Here is a 16,811-nt window from a genome sequence, read left to right as displayed (position 1 = left end):
TCAATATTCCTTTATATGTGGTTTAGAGTTCTGGGACCATCCCTTGAACCTGCTTCATCCAGTATTCTGTTATTGCTGACAGAAATCCTCATTGCATTTCTACCTGATCCACCATCTTGTTTTAGTTCCATTAATCTTTCTTTCTCAGAAATGTTTTCTGGCTCTGCAGCTAGGTCATTTGTTTCAGCCATTCTCTCTTGTTTCTTTGTGTGAGCTAAAATTGTTGGTTGTCTCCATGGCCTCATGGGGTTGTCCTATTTGTATTTAATTGATAATTATAATGTTGATGTGTTCTTAGGCTCTAACCAACTGTCTCCTTTGGATATGGTTAGCAAATGGAAGTATGTACACTGTTCTTGTTCGCTGTTCACACACCTCAGTTTAGGATGGATTTGGCTGGTTGCATGCTGTTTATCATTGATCAGATGGTATAGGATCTGGCATGGCTCTTTTCCCAGTGGTGGAGCTACAGAAGGTATGGTTGTAGCTTGGTGGTATGACATGGTTGCTGTCTTCTGTTGCATGGGAAAGAGAAAACCCTTCCCTACCCACACATACAAGGAAGCAAAAGTGAATCAACAAATAAGGAGCCAACAATGAGAAGAGAAAATAATAAAGATAAAAGAGAAATAAAAACAGGCAGCAACAAGGAAAAAAGAATACAATAACTATAAAGACAAAATATGTTGTTGTTGTTGTTAAATGCCATCCAGTTCTGATTCATAGCAACCCTGTATAGGGTTTTCAAGGAGTGGCTGGTGGGTTTGAACCCCTGACCTTGTGCTTAGCAGTTTAATGCTTATCCTACAGCCCCACACCAGGACTCCAAAGACAAAAGAAGGACTTTGAAATGGAGCTATAGAAAATAAAAACAAGAGATGAAAGAAAAGGAAGAAATTTAAAAACAAAAACACTTGTTGTAAAGTGCTGTTGAGTTGGTTCCGACTCATAGCAGTTCTGACTCATAGGGTTTCCAAGGAGAAAGTGTTGAGTTTGAACTGCCAATCTTGTGGTTCAAATCAACCTTGTGGTACAGTACTTTATGTCACAGCACCACCCCAGTACTCCAAAGACAAAAGAAGGGCAGGAAAATGGATCTCTAGAAAAGAAAAATGAGAAAATTAAAAGGACGAAATTAAAAACATAACAAAACAACAACACTTAAGAATAAGTAAAAAATAGAAGAGGGACAGAAAAATGGAACTATAGAAGATAAAAATAAGAGAGGAAATCAAGGGGAAGGGAACACTTAGAAAAAAGGAAAATGAAATGAGAGAGTAGTAAAGGGAAGAAAAAGAAGAGGGGAAATGAGAAACAGAAGAAAAAAAGGAAAAACAACAGCAGTTATAGAAAGGATAAAGATTCAAGGGAATGGAAAGAGAAGAAGGTGGAGAAAGAATGAACAAAAACAATGAAACAAGAAAAGGGAAAAATCAAATTTAAGAAAATTTAACTGTTGGACCTGGAGAGAGGAAATGCTGGGATTCTTCAGCAACCAAGGAGCTCACTAGGTGTATGTGGGAGAGATGTGATAGTCAAGTACCTGGTCCTAGGTGCAGTTAAGGGTGGAGTCCTGGTGTGGCATTGTGGGTTAATGTGCTGGACTGCAAAGTCGGTTTGAATTGCAAGGTCAGTGGTTCAAGCTCACCAATCACTCCTCGGAAACCCTATAAGGGTTGCTGTGGGTTGGAACCGACTCTATAGCACTTAACAACAACAACATGTTAAGGGTATTCAGTCAGGAAATTAGTGGAGGCCCTTGATGGAGTTGGTTTCAGTGTCTCCTAGGACCACAGGGCAGCTGAGGGCAGGGTGACTGGTTAAATGCTGGTCTGATGGCTCTGCGGGTTCTATAGGTCTGGAACCAAGCCTACCAAGCACCAAAGCAGGGCACTAAAGTGGCACAGCTGGCCTCCGCCTAATACTGTTGTGGCTCCCAATCACATGGCTCTGAACTCCTGGAGAACAGGGTCTACACTGAGCGTGGATGAGGGTAGGAGGTGGTCGCCAGGGAAGCATAGGGGAAAAGCAGGAATCTCACCTTTCCAGTTGTGTGTGTGAATCTACTCTGCCAAGCCACCTTTTGTTGCCAAAGTTGCTCATAAGATGGTTGTACCTCATATGGTCAGTCATCCACCAGTCTGTCTCCTGCTCAGCTTCTACTCCCAGCAAGTACTCAATTTCTCTAACATTTCCACTGAAGTGCAGGATTTCAGAAATTTTATCAGTGTCTGGTTCATTTGGTCTCTTGTATCTCTGTTGTTGAGGGTCTGTGTAATGCATCTGCCTAGTCTGCCACCTTGTTGGAAGTCCTTTTCTGTCTTTTTAATGACCTTTTGCTTTCTTCATGTATAATGTTCTTGATGTCACCCCATAACTATTCTGGTCATTAGTGTCTGTTTCATCAAATCTATTCCTGAAATGGTCTTTAAATTCAAGTGGGATATGCTGTAGGTTGTATTTGGCTCTTGTAGACTTGTTTTCATTTTCTTCTGTTTCAGCTTAAAGTTGAATATGAGCAATTGATGGTTTGTTTCACAGTCTGCCCCTGGCCTTGTTCTGGTTGCTGATGTAGAACTCCATTTCCCGCCACAGATATAGTCTATTTGATTCCTGTGTGTTCCATCTGGCAAGGTCTATGTATGTAGTCCATCTGTTTATATTGTTGAAAACCGTATTTGCAGTAATTAAGTTGATGGTCTTGCAAAATTCTACCATGTGATCTCCAGCATTGTCTGTGTCACCAAGACCATATTTTCCAACTATGATCCTTACTTCTTATTTTCAACTTTTACATTCCAAACACCAGTAATTCTCAATGCATGCTGATTGTATGTCTGATCAATTTCAGTGTGAAGAAGTTGGTATAATTCTTCAATTTCTTCATCAATAGTTTTAGTGGTTAGTGCATAATTTTGAAACATAGTTTATTTTTCATGGTCTTTCTTTTATGCATATGGATATTATCCTATCACAGACAGCATTGTGCATCAATATAGATCTTGAAATGCTCTTTTTGGTAATAAATGAGATACCATTGCCCTTCAATTTGTCATTCTCAGCATAATAAACCATATGATTGTCCAATTAAAATGGCCAGTACCAGTCCATTTCAACTCACTAATGCCTAGGATGTCAATCTTTATGTGTTTCTTTTTTGATGACTCCAGTTTTCCTAGATTCTGACTTTGTATATTCCCCATTCTGATTATTAGCAAATATTTCTTCTCATTTTTAGTTGTGCTCCATCAGCAAATGAAGGTCCCAAAAGCTTTGTTTCATTGATATCCTGAAGGTCAACTCTACTTTGAAGAGGCAGTTCTTCCCCAGTCGTGTTTTGAGTACCTTGCAACCTGAGGGATTCATCTTCCAGCACTATATCAGACAATGTTCTGCTTCTATTCATAAGGTTTTCAATGGCCAACTTTTCAGAAGTGGTCCCCCTCTTCCTCTTCCCAGTCTGTCATAGTCTGGATGCTCTACTCATACCTGTCCATTATGGGTTACCCTGTTGGTATTTGAAGTACCAGTGACATAGCTTCCAGCATCACGGAAACACACAGGCCACCACAATACAACAAACTAACAGACAAAGGATAGAAATAATAGCACAAAATGAAATGATTTATGTAAAACATTTAACAGCAAGCCTGGGACATTATCAGAGCCTATTCTTTATTACCAAGGAACTTTGGTAGCATAGTGGTTACTAATTGGGCTGCTAACCTCAAGGTCGGCAGTTCAAAACTACCAGCCGTTTCGCAAGAGAAAGATGAGGCTTTCGGCTCCCGTAAAGATTTACAGCCTCGAAAACCCTGTGCAGGGTCACTATGAGTCAGAACCAACTCCATGGTAGTTAACAACAACAATTCTCTATTATCAGAACCCCTGGTGGCTCTATGAGTTAGGCATTGGGCTGCCATCCACAAGTTCAGTGGTCAAACCTACCAGCTAGCAGCTGCTCTGGAAATATATGAGGCTGTCTGATTTTGTAAAAATTTATAGTCTCAAAATCCTTATATAGGATAGGTACAAGTTGGAATCCACTTGATGGCAGTGGGTATTCCATATTACTAGTTAGTTTGTAGCTGTTGCTACTATTTCTGTTTTCTGCCTCACCCCATATTTTGGCTTGAATCCTGGCCTTACTCTGGGCTCTGACACAACCCCTATCTTGTAGCTTTCTCCATGTCCCATTTTGCAGCTGCCCCTCCCACATGGGGAAGGAGCAGGTGTGGGGGGCACCCTGGAATGAACAGGGCTGTGGACCTGTCTTTCAGGATCACCTCCAGGCCATCTACTCGCAGAGAGGGAACCGGAACACTCTCTGGTATCTCTTCAACTTCCTGAAGAGGAGAAGCAACTGGGTGGATTTCCTCATCGAGGCACTGAGGTCCTGTGAACTGACTAAACTCGCTGAAGAAGTGGCCAGTGTCTATAGGAGCTACCTGCCTCGTGAGCTTTCTGCCCTAGACCTTCTCCTGAATCCCAGTCCTGCCTTCCTTGATGCCCCCTTCCCTCCCATTGCCCCGTGTCTCTTTCCTTTCTCTGTTACACTACCTCCCCTTGCTCTTGGGCAATATATAATCCAAACCTAGGTAGGGATCCCTAATGAGCCACTTACTAGCTGTGTCCCTTAGCTAAATCCCTTAATATCCTTGAGCCTTATAGTCTCTTCATATATAAATAGGGCTATTGAGTATGCTTGGCCTGTAGGCTGCGGTAGATACCAGCAGACAATGTCATGTTGAGGCTTGGTGCCCTTGATGTGCTCTGCTAGTGGGGCTTCTTCTAACATTCGTTTCCTACCTTTTCTCATTTCCTCCTGTCTCTTCTTTCCTGGTTCACTCTCCTCTCTACTAATTTCATTTCCTTCTCTTTCTTCCTTATGGGTTCCATCCTTCCTCTCTCCTCTTTTCTCCCCACCTCCCTTGTTTCCTCTAGAGCCTTCTAGTCCTACCCTCCAACATGCCACTTACCCCTTGACTCCCTTTCAATGCCCACTTCCGGTCCAAGTGCCCAGAGGGCATGATGAGGTGGGGGTCTGAGGCTTGAGACTGGGAGAAAAGAAGCTGTGTCTGTCTCAGGACAAACAGTGAATCAAGTCAGCCTGAGGCAACCCCTCCCAGGCAACCTCTGTGAGACCCTGGTCAGATTTGCAGCCTTGAAACATTTCCATTTTTTACTGCCTCCTTTTCTTCCTCTTTCCTTTCTTTCATGTAAATTTATAATGACATTCCCCAATGTTAGGGGACGTAGTGGGGCAATGGAGAGGGTCTGAGAAGGCAGCATTCAGGGTGGGTCAGTTATTGGTGGCAGCCGTGAGGAGGAGGAAAATGCCTGAGGAAAGAAGAGAGTGGCCATCTGCTGACCAGTCTGGGAATTCAGACACCTGAGAGGCTCCCCACTTACTCCTAGATCTTCTTGCCTTCCACAATTCCTCATGACCTCACTACCCACCTCAAACCTTCCCTCACCTTCAGCGATACTTGTCACCTTCTCAGGATAACTTCTTCAGATGTGGAGGGCAGATCCCACAGACCTGGGGACTAGGCATACCCCTGATTCTGACATTGCTGTATCTTTGTCTTCCAGGGACCCTCAATCATCCCCCAGCCCAACTGGAGCCACTGTCAGTCCCTGCTGAGGTTCCAGGACCCAGTGCTAAGGTTCCAGTGACCCCCAGTACCTCCCACAATGGCTACAGAGAGGACGAACCAAGTTACCTCATGCCTGTCCAGGAGTCCCCCAGGGAGGTGGGTTCTTACCATTTGCTTTGGACCGCCCGCTCTCTCTTATTCCCAAATGCCACTTCTTCCTATGTAGCCTTTAAGAAGTCCTCCCTCCTTCCATAAGCCATGCCTAATCTCTGCTCATAAAGCCTAAAGCTTCCCACTGTGGAGCTGCCCAGCCCAGCTTCCAGGCCCCTGATGAAACCTTCGTCCTGTGGCAGCTCTCAACCAGCTGTTGTGAAGGTCAAAGTGTTGAGTCTTTGCAGTGGTCCATACGAGGTGTGGAGCTGGGTTCAGAGACTTGGGGAATGACCAGATGAGGAGGCTGAGAAACAGGAGGTGGATGATGGACATGTTCTGACTGACAGCATAGTCACACTGGGGAGATGACTGATTCGATTCAGATGTGATAAGTGGCCAGTGGGGTGTCTAGGAAACACCAAATCTGGAACAGAATCCCAGGAAAGAGGTCTAAGCAGGGGCCACAGAGAGGGAGGGGGACCTTTCTGTAGGGCCAGACAAAAGGCCAGGGAGTCCCCATAGATGGTATGTGTGTGTTTTCTATGAAGCAGGTGCAAAGTCACCAGTGGACAGGGTCTGGCAATGACAAGGCTGAGGCAAGGGCTCCCTTGGACCCTGTGCTTCCAGGCATGGTGAAGCTCTGTAGGGGCTGGTCTGTGAGCAAAAGACCCTTTGATGGCTCTGGAGAGAAGTGACTCCCTAACTCACATTTTCCCTCTTGCAGAGGTCAGAGCAAACTCCACAGACACCCAGCTCTGGGGCTATCCCGAGGAGGCCACGTGGACCCCTGGAGCCCTCCTCTGACCTCGCAACCCTCAGCTCTCTGACCTTCAACAGGCATCAGGAGCGGGACACAGAATTGGGCATTGCCCACGCAGCAGGTATGCATGGAGCCAGGAGGTAAAGGGCCTTTCTGATCTCCCCTCTCTGGCTTCCTTGGACAAATTGTTGTTGTTGTTATGTGCTGTGGAGTTGGTTCCGATGCATAGCAATCCTGTACAGGGTTTCCAAGGCTATAAATCTTTACAGGAGCAGAAAACCTCATCTTTCTCCTGCGGAGCAGCTGGTAGTTTTGAACTGCTTACCTTGCAGTTCGTAGCCTGATTCGTAACCACTATGCTACCAGAGCTCCTTTCTTTGGACAAGAGGCAATGGTAAAGAGAATTCACACCGGGAAGAAACCTGATTCCGCAGAAGTAGCATTGACATTGCTATATAACAAACAACCCCAACACCTGGTCACTTAAAATACTCTTGGTTTTATGGGTCAGGAGTTGGGACTGACTCAACTGGGCAGTTACGGTCTTGGTTGGGTTCCCTCTGTGTCGTGGTCTATTAGGGTGGCTCTGTTCCTGGCTATTGCTGGGGCACCTGGGGCTCTTCCATGTGGTCTCTCTTCCTTCAGCAGCCAAGCCGATCTCCTAGTAGCTAGGCAGAATCCTGAGAGGGAGAGAGGGAAGGTTCCTGAGGCACATGCTCAAAATGGACCCAATGTTACGTATGCCTGCCCCATTCTGTGGGTCAAGGTCAGCCCGGAATCAAGGGGGAGAGCAGACTGTAGATGCAGCACTGACAGTCTCAAGGGCATGCATATGTGGCCGGGGAAAGTAGGGCCATTTCAGCACTCTACAAAAGGGACCTGCCAGGACCTGGAGGATAGTGAGGGAGGGTCAGTGGGGGAGACCAGTCAGGGTCTGAAGAACAAAGCAGGATCAGATGTGACAGAGGAACCCTTAGATACTTAAAGCGGTATCTAGCTCCCAGCGAATCACACAGCTTCTCAGCTTGTCTAACTTCACCTTACGGTCTTCATCAGTCAGAGACTTGGACCCAACCTCAATGCTCTTCCTCAGGAATATACAGTTATCCATCCTAACCCCCAGGCTGGCGTATCTCTGCACCACTTCTCCCAAACTGGAACCCAGCCAGCCCTCAGGGCCCCTGGGACAGCCACAGAACACAGAAGTACTGAAAAGCTCAGAGACACAATCTTAGTGCCCCACCCTTTTGTCTCCTCACAGGTTTTTCTGTAAGGATCCATTTGCATACTGCAATGCTGATTACCATAAAATACTGTCAGGAAGTGCTGCTAAGGACCAGGGAGACAAAGGGCATATAAGGTTTAATATGTTCCTGGACACAGGCTCCATGAGGATTTGTAATGTTAGATTTAGGGGTCATGTCAGAATCTCCTCTGGCCTTTGTCAACTGTAGGACTTGGCATGTGTGTTTTCAGAGTCCAGGGATGGTGGTGGTGCCAATACTGCCATCTTTATGAATTGTCATTGCCTATTTCCCCCAGGGCAGGCCTTCCTCCCAGAGGTGGCCCAGTCCCTGCCCCTCCCCTCCCCTAAACTATTAGGCCTCCTAGGAGATCAGTATACATTGGGGGCCCATCTGACTCTCTGGTGCCCCCTGACTGATGTGAACTGCTCTGCTGTGGCCCCCTGTGGCCCCTGCCAGATGCAGGCTTGCTCCTGCTATTGTTGGTGGGAGGAGAAAGGATGGCAAGTGGGAGGAGCCTCCAGGATTCCACCAGGGGTCGGAAACAATGGAAAAGGCAGACACAGAAGGAAAAGAGGAACTCGGAGGCAAGAGAAAAAGCAGAAGCATAATTACTGATGATTGTCACACTCCTAGAGGCTGTCATGGGAGTGGGGGAGAAGTAGGAGGGACATTTCACTCTGGTGAACCGCAGCTTCATGGCTAAAAGTCAGTGAGTGAGGGTAGACGGAAGCTGAGGATGTGTCTGTAGGCCTAGGAGTGGTCGCCAGAGGGCTGTGGAGTCTCCTCCCTAGGCCTGATACCTTGAAGCCTGAATGTAATGGGGTGGTATGAACTGGGGCAGGGAGACCCTTCTGCAGTCCTCTGATCCCAGGGTGATGTGATTTTAGGGTGCTAGTCCTGCCTGTGGGTCTCTATTTCCATTTTTGTTTTGCCTCCTATAGGCATGGTCTCCAGTCCTACGTCACCCTGTGGGCCTGTGTCTCCATCTGTCTCTTTCCAACCCCTAGCCCGCTCCACCCCCAGGGCAAGCCGCTCGCTTGGACCCCCAGTGTCAGCTTCACCCACTGGCACCCCCTCCTCTTGTACATCCACCAGCTTGCCTTCTGCAGAAGGGGCTGGTGACCAAAGCACGGTTACCATCTGCTCCAGTGAGACAGAGGAACCTTCCCACTCTATGATCACCAACTCTGCATCCTGCAAGTTGCCTACGATGCCTGCAAACCCAATGCCTTCCAAAGTGCCTTCCAACTTGACAGCCATCAGCACAGTACCTACCAAGTTGTTCACAGCGCCTGAAAACACAGGATCCTCGAAAGTGCCTGCCAATTCAGCACCCATCAGCACAAGAGCCTCCAAGTTGCCCACGGTGTCTGCAAACACAGGGCCCTCTAAAGTGCCTACCAATTCAGCACACATCAGCACAGCACCCTCCAAGTTGCCCACTAGTGTGAAGTCCCCTGAGACAGTGCCCTCTACTATGCTTCCATCCAGATTGCCTACCAACTCAATGCGTATTGGCACAGTGCCCACCAGCAAAAGCATCAGTAGACCAGAGGTGAGTCCTTGCCCCTCTTAGCAGTGATCCAGTCCTCTTCCCTCTAGGAGACCTTGTCCTACTGGCCCAGTCCTTTATCCCTTCCCTAACCCCATTCTGTGTCCAGTTTGAGCTAGTCTGAGGCTTCTCTTTGAGCATGTAGGGACAGCTGAGAACCTCATGTAGACCTTGCCCCATGTTCTCCAAGGAGTAATAATAGTCATTAGATCTAAGGGTGGCCACCTCCAGGGTAACTGGAACTCACAGCTCCCTGTTAAGCTCCGCAACCACATTCAGTAGATGAAGAGTGAGGCTTACTTAAGAACAACCGGTAAAGGGTAGAGTGGGTGGTCTGCCTGTCTTGATGTATTGCTTTTCACTACCAGGATGTCTAGGCTGCCCTTCCGTGAGAAGCGCCTAATGGACAGCAGTCTGGATCTAGCCCCTGACGCTCTCCCCTCCCAGATCTTGCCCCTAGCCCCACTGCTATTATCTGCCTGGAGGAATCAAGTCCACAGGGCTCTGAGGCCAATAGCTAAGCCTCTCAGCCTTCAGGACAGGGCCACCCCACCAAGGGTTGCTACAGGGCCATCTTCCCCAACTTTCCTGTAATACCAATGGGTAAGATTCCCAAGAACTAGTGGTCCCAGGGGCACTGAACCAGGACTGAGGAGTTGCAATGTTAGTTCATGCCCTGGCCTAGGGGTGGGGCTGCCCAACATGCTTGTATCTGGTCGCTCCCAGTCCCTTCCAGCACCTTCCTCTCTTTCCCAGGAGATTCCAGAGATTCCAGCACCTGCAGGTCCCAGAGGCGGTGCTCCCTGGCCAGGCAGCAGGTTGAGCTCAGAGCTGGAGCTGAGCAAGCCAGAGGAGCTAGTGTCTCAGGTAGACAGCCAGCTGTACTCGGGCACCTCTGAGGACCTAGCCATCAGCCACAGTGTCTCTCTGGATGGGGGGCCCAGCAACATCCCGGAGGAAGATGAATATGAGTCCCAGTCCACGGGCTCCTTTGAGATCCACGTGACCGAAGCCCCCAGTGTCGACCTCCAGGATAGCAACTCCAAACAGCTTGCTGCCCCTCAGCCTCCAGAACAGAAGCCTTTGGTCAGGGACAGCTCCTGGGCTCTGTGGCTTGGGGCCACCACGGCTGGGCTGCTCCTAGCCACGCTCCTGACCATGCTGTACCGGCGACGCCTACGCCAGTGAAGGTCCTCGGTCCTGCCACGTCATGCATCTGTTCCCTTCCCGGCAGTATACTGACCCCCCACCTCTGGAACAGGGCTGCCCAACCCTTTTGTCCCTTTCTCAGGGCTAGCCCGGGTGGCTTCTGAGGAAAAGGAAAGACCCTGTGGGCAGACAGGATGCAGTGTTTTCATCCCAGTTGCTTCTCTGTGAGTCTTACACCATTCTTGGCTTTCTAGACCCTGGCTATCCCTTGCCCTCCAGACCTGCCCACCTTTCAATCAGGCCTGATCCGTGTTCTCTGGAGTGAGTGCCTTGTCTAGCCTTCATCCCTGTGTGTCCAACTCATGGGTCAGGAAATCCAGCATTCCCATCCTACCTGTGTCCCATATAAGGGCAGGTGTGGGGATGGGGACTCCACAGGGAGTCTGAGGCCATGCATTGGAGTGGTGGAAGGACCAGAGTGGCGCATCTCCAATAACTGGGCTGCTTTAGATCCCCTGAAGTTCCTGGTTGCTACCAGGCCACCAGGAGGTTCAGAGCCTGAAGGCAGCTGCCAGGCCTGAGAAAGGGAGTCTGTCTCCAGATCCCAGATCCCGCTTCCTCCTACCTCACTCTCCTGGCCACCATTATTCTCTTCAGCTCCCTACATGAGTTGGGGAGGAGATACCTGGCAGGGCAGAGGTTTGGATTTCAATTCTGCCCCTTCCTGGGCTATGTGGTCCTGGCGGGTTATCTGACTTCTTTGGTTTTGCTTCTTGATGTGCACAGTGATTCTTGTGCTTCTTCCTTCATTTGACCCTTCTGAGACTGAAACACCTGGTGCATAGGGGGTGGCCTCCTCTCCCTGCCAGGCAGTTGTAGTTGTGGGCCTTTGGTCCAGGAGGCACCATGGAAAAGGGTATGATACCACAGTTTAGGGTAGCTATGCTTCATCCTGCTCCATTTCCCACTAACTTGGTGGTCTTGAGCAAGATAGTAACCTCTCTGTGCCTCCGTTTTCTCACCTGTAAAATGGGCAGAATAATAGTGTGTGTGTGTGTGTGTGTGTGTGTGTGTGTGTTGTTAAGTGCCGTTGAGTCAGCTCCAACTCACAGAGACCCTGTATAGGGTTTCCAAGGAGCAGCTGGTGGGTTTGAACTGCTGACCTTGTGGTTTGCAGTCTAGTGCTGATCCTACAGTGCCACACCAGGACTCCATATATGGAGTCCTGGTGTGTTTTGTGGGTTAATGCCCTGGACTTCAAATGTAAGGTCAGTGGTTCAAACTTAACCAGTTGCTCCTAGGAAACCCTATACAAAGTCACTATGAGTTGCAACCGACTCTATGGCATTTAACAACAACAACAACATATACATATGTTGTTGTTAGGCGCTGTCAAGTTGATTCCAACTCATAGCATAGGGTTTCCAAGGAGCAACTTGTGACTTTGAACCAGTGACCTTTTGGTTATCCTACAGTGCCACCCAGGACTCCCTTTCTATATCTATATATATGTATATCAGTTGTTGTGTTGGGAAGATTAAATGAGTGCATCTGTAAAACTTAAACCAGTGCCTGGCATTTATATATTGTTATGTGTGTAAAAGGACTGGAGCCTGGACACTTCTCCAGGTAGACCCAGACCCTGCTGCTCCCCCCGCCCTTTATATGTGACCCTTACTTTACCATGGGTACATTAGAGAATTGGTGGGGAGGGAGGGATGTCCACGGGGACATTTGTACAGAGTGGGATTGGGTGCTCCCTGCCCCATGCTCCAGCTCACACACATGAGCTACATTTACACCTGAAAGCAGTGGAGTGCATTGAGTATACTCATGGGTTCCCATCATTGGGGGAGAGGGAAGGGCAGACACACAGTCCCACTACTCCTGGGCTCTGTACAGGCTGGGAGTGGCTGTCTGCCCTACTTGGATCAAACTCCCAGAATGCTGCACTCTGCTTTTGCTGCTCTGACCTTTCTCTGCATTGTCCTAAGGAACCTCTGCAACCTCATGACCACTACCTCTGGACTTCTCTTGACCTATGGCTCTTAACCGAACCCCTGTCCTCACTCCTACCTCCCAGGCTCCAGATACCCATGTCAAAACACTTTAAGAGTTACCTTTCCAGCGTAACATTGAAAATAAAGTTATCTGAAGAAAGCAGTATGCTGACCCAAAGAATGATGCTTGCATGGCTCCAATGGTGGAATTTCAAGTACAGTAACCAGCCACTTTGGGAGTGGCCTGTGGATTATGGGGGTAAGAATCATGGAGGTCATTCCTAGCACTCTTCACACACTGCCCACAAGCCCTGCCTTGGCCTGCCTTTCATTGCATCTCTACTCAGCAGTTGTTATCCTGAGGCTGCTAAAATGCTCCCTTTTAGCAGGAGTGGGACTTCACAAGCATATCAAAGCATGTAGTCAAAAGAGGGCTTGAAATGGTTGGAGAGTCCCGCGTTCAGAGTGTGGCTTTAGCTACAGGAGATGAGTAAGGGAGACTCAATTATGACCTGGATGATGAAGGCTAGAATCTAAGGAAAAGAGGGAGGATCTTTACCCCCAGTGCGGAACCCAGGCACCCATATTTGGGGATTTGGGATTACAAAGGTGGTTGGTTATTAGCTGTCATCAAGTTGGCCCCCACCTCATGACAACCTAGTGCACAATAGAACAAGACTTTGCCATCCCCATGATTGGTTGCAGATGGGACCACCGTGATCCATCTGTTGTTGTTAGGTGCCATCGAGTTGATTTTGACTCACAGTAATCTTATACATAACAGAATGAAATACTGCCCAGTCCCACACCAACCTCACAGTCATTGTTGGTTAAGTTTGAGCCCATTGATGCTGCCACTGTGCCAAGTCAGCTAGTTGAGAGTATTCCTCTTTTTCACTGACCCTCCACTTTACTATGATTTCCTTCTCCAGGAACTGGTCCCTCCTGATAATATGTCCAAAATATAAGACACAAAGACTCACTATCCTGGCTTCTAAGAACATTCTGGCTGTTATTCTTCCAACACAGATTTGTTTGTTCTTCTTGCGGTCCACAGTGCTTTTCAAGACCATAACTCAAAAGCATCAGTTCTTCAGTCTTCCTTAATCATTGTCCAACTTTCACATGCATATGAGGGTATTGAAAACACCGTGACTTGGATCAGGTGCACCTTAGTCTTCAAACTCACATCTTTGCTCTTGAACACTTGAAATAGGACTTGTACAGCAGATTTGCCTAGAGCAATACATCATTTGATTTCTTGGTTGCTGATTTCATGAGTGTTGATAGTGGATCCAAGCAAAATGGAATATTTGACAACTTCAATCTTTTCTCCATTTTTTTTTTTAAAGCTTTTATTGTGCATTAAGTCATAGTTTGCATGGAAGAACATCAGTTTTGCACTCAACCAATTGCATTTTGTTTCATTGAAATTATTACAATCCCCTCCATGCACTTTCAGTTAACAGTATTTGCCTCTATTCCCACTTTTTTTTATATATATATACATAAAAACATGCAGGAATATATAGTAAATTTAAACAGCCAAAGAGCATATTCTAGAAGCCAGTCTCCTGGCAGCCAGCACACAGCCTTTCTCTTTCCATTAATCTAGAGTCCTCAGCTGCTCTGTCTCTCCATACCATCACATCTGCCTCCATCTCTAGTGTAGCTGCTTCTCTGGTTAGAATGCCACATTCCATTCATGCTCTTCTCCCTTGATGGTCCTAGGGTCCTCTGTTCCTGGCATGCAAAATTAACTGTTCCCCCCTTTTTGTTATATATCATCTACCTTTACAGTTGTGAAAATCACAAATAGTCATGATAACAATTAATATTGAATCAAAAGAATCCTATCCCCATTTCCTTTCACCAGACCCTTCTAGACAAAATGAAAACTATTCAGTGGGGATTTTACCTCCACCTCTCACTCTGAAACTCAAGTCCTTCTTGAAAACTTGTAAGCTGCCACTTCCTGTCTTTATGCTGTTGTTAAGTGCCATCAAGTCAGTTCCAACCCATAGAGACCTTGTATAGGGTTTCCAAGGAGCAGCTGGTGAGCTTGAACTGCTGACCTTGAAGTTCAAATCGACTTTGCAGTCCAGTGCATTAACCCACAGCTTTACATCTTATACCTTTATAACCCCTCCTTATGCCTTTATAACCCCTCCCCCCATTTTAGGTAGCCAATGTCTAAGTTGCCCATCCCTATCAACCCTGTGTACTAAAGGGATAGGCTTGATCCTTGATGTAAAGACTCCTTTCTTCGTGATTGGTATTTTGAGCAACTACTTCCATAAGCAAAGGTCAAGTTCATCAGATTGTAGCAATTTACACTTGCTTCCTGTTTTTCTCCATTTTTCATTATGTTATTTGTTGGTCCAGCAGTAAGGGTTTTGTTTTCTTTACATTGAGGTGCAAGCCATACTGAAAACTGTGGTCTTTGATGTTCATCAGTAAGTATTTTAAGTCCTCTTTGCTTTCAGCAAGCAAGATATTCATCTGAATATCTTCCTCCACTCCTGATACCACGCTTTTCATATAATCCAGCTTTTTGGATTATTTGCTTAGTACAGATTGAATAAGTATGGTGAAACAATACAACTTTGGTTCATTTTACAGATTCCTCATGAACACAAGTGTTTCGGAACACTTATTCTTTGCAATGTTGTCCATAGCTTGTCATGACCCACACAGTCAAAAGCCTTTGCCTAGTCAATAAAGCACAGGTAGACATCTTTGGAATATTCTCTGCTTTCAGCCAAGATCCATCTGATGCCAACAATGACATCTCTAGTTGTGTATCCTCCTCTGAATTTAGCTTGAACCTCTGGCAGTTCATTGTCAATGTACTGTTGCAGCCATTTAAAAATTATGTTTAGCAAAATTTTACTTTTATGTGATATTAATGATATTATCCAATGATTTCCACATTCATTTGGGTCACTTCTTTCTGGAATGGGCACAGATACAGATCTCTTTCAGTTAGCCAGGTAGCTGTCTTCCAAATTTCTTGGCATAGATGAGTGAGTGCCTCCAGCTGTGCATCAGTTTCTTGAAAGATTTCAGTTTCAATTCCCATAGCCTTGATCTTTGCCAATACAGTCAGTGAACCTATGACTTCTTCCTCCAGAACCATTGGCTATCGATTATACACTACCTCTTGAAATAGTTGAACACTGACCATTTCTTTTTGGTACAGTGACACTGTATATTCCTTTCATCTTCTTTTGATGCTGTCTGCATCATTCAATATTTTGCCCATCCTTCAATATTGCAAATTGAGGCTTGGATTATAATATGTGACTTTGTCTTCTCCAACTGGCCTTTGAAATTTTCTATTCAGGTCTTTTATTTCCTCATTTCTTCCATTTGCTTTAGCATCTCTACACTGGAGAGCAAGTTTCAGAGTTTATTCTGACATCCGTTTAGGTCTTTTCCTTCTTGTCTTCTTAGTCACCTTTTGATTTTTTTCTGTATAATGTTCTTGATGTCATCTCACAACTCTTCTGGTCTTCTGTAATTAGTTTCTAATGCATCAAATCTGTTCTTCAGATGATCTCTAAATTCAGGTGGGATATGTTAAGGTCCTTGTGTGGCACTGTGGAGTAATTTTACTGGAAGGCAAGTTCAGTTTGAACCACAAGGTCGGCGGTTCAAGCTCACTAGCCACTCTTTGGAAACCCTATACAGGGTCACTATGAGTCAGAACCAACTCGATGGCACTCAACAACAACAACAACAATGTTCAAGGTCAGATTTTGGCTCTTGTGGACCTATTTTAATTTCTTCACCTTTAGCCTGAACTTGCATATTAACAATTGAACAGTCTGTCCCTAACCTTGTTTTAGCTGATAATATGGAGCTTTTCCACCATCTTTTCTCACAGATGCAGTCAATTTGATTTATATGTATTCCATCTGTTGAGGTTCATGTGTGGTGGTGGTAGTCATGTGCCGTGGAGTCGGTTCTGACTCATAGCAACCCCATATAGGGTTTCCAAGGCTGTATATTTTTACGGGGAGCAGAAAGCCTCATCTTTGTTCCATGAAACAGCTGGTAGTTTTGAACCGCTGACCTTGAGGTTAGCAACCAGACTCATAACCACTATGCTACCAGAGCCCCTTAAGGTCCATGTGTACAGTTGTCTTTGATGTTATTTTAAAAAGTTATTTGTAATAAATAAGTCATTGGTCTGCTGTTTTGGCTTTTCTAGGTAGGGATCTCATGTTCCACTCATGCTCTTCCTTCTTGATGGTCCTGGGATTGTCTTTTCCTGAAATGAGAGATTAACTACTCCCTCCTTTTAGTTACACATCTTCTACAATTACAGTTGTGATCACCGCAACT

The 16,811-nt window shown here is 46.3% G+C and overlaps 1 protein-coding gene across 1 annotated transcript in view; it reads left to right on the top strand.

Moving 5' to 3' along the window:
- Positions 1–10,500, top strand: part of MAVS (mitochondrial antiviral signaling protein) — a 22,292-nt gene extending 11,792 nt beyond the window's left edge. The window contains exons 2-6 of the mRNA XM_006877687.1: positions 4,281–4,455; positions 5,596–5,756; positions 6,478–6,634; positions 8,702–9,315; positions 10,069–10,500. Of these exons, the coding sequence (XP_006877749.1) occupies positions 4,281–4,455; positions 5,596–5,756; positions 6,478–6,634; positions 8,702–9,315; positions 10,069–10,500 (1,539 nt within the window). The remainder of the gene's footprint in view (positions 1–4,280; positions 4,456–5,595; positions 5,757–6,477; positions 6,635–8,701; positions 9,316–10,068) is intronic.
- Positions 10,501–16,811: the final 6,311 nt, after the last annotated feature.

Source organism: Chrysochloris asiatica, unplaced genomic scaffold, assembly GCF_000296735.1.
Source record: "Chrysochloris asiatica unplaced genomic scaffold, ChrAsi1.0 scaffold00555, whole genome shotgun sequence".
NCBI lineage: Eukaryota > Metazoa > Chordata > Mammalia > Afrosoricida > Chrysochloridae > Chrysochloris > Chrysochloris asiatica.
This window is presented reverse-complemented; position numbering and strand designations above follow the sequence as displayed.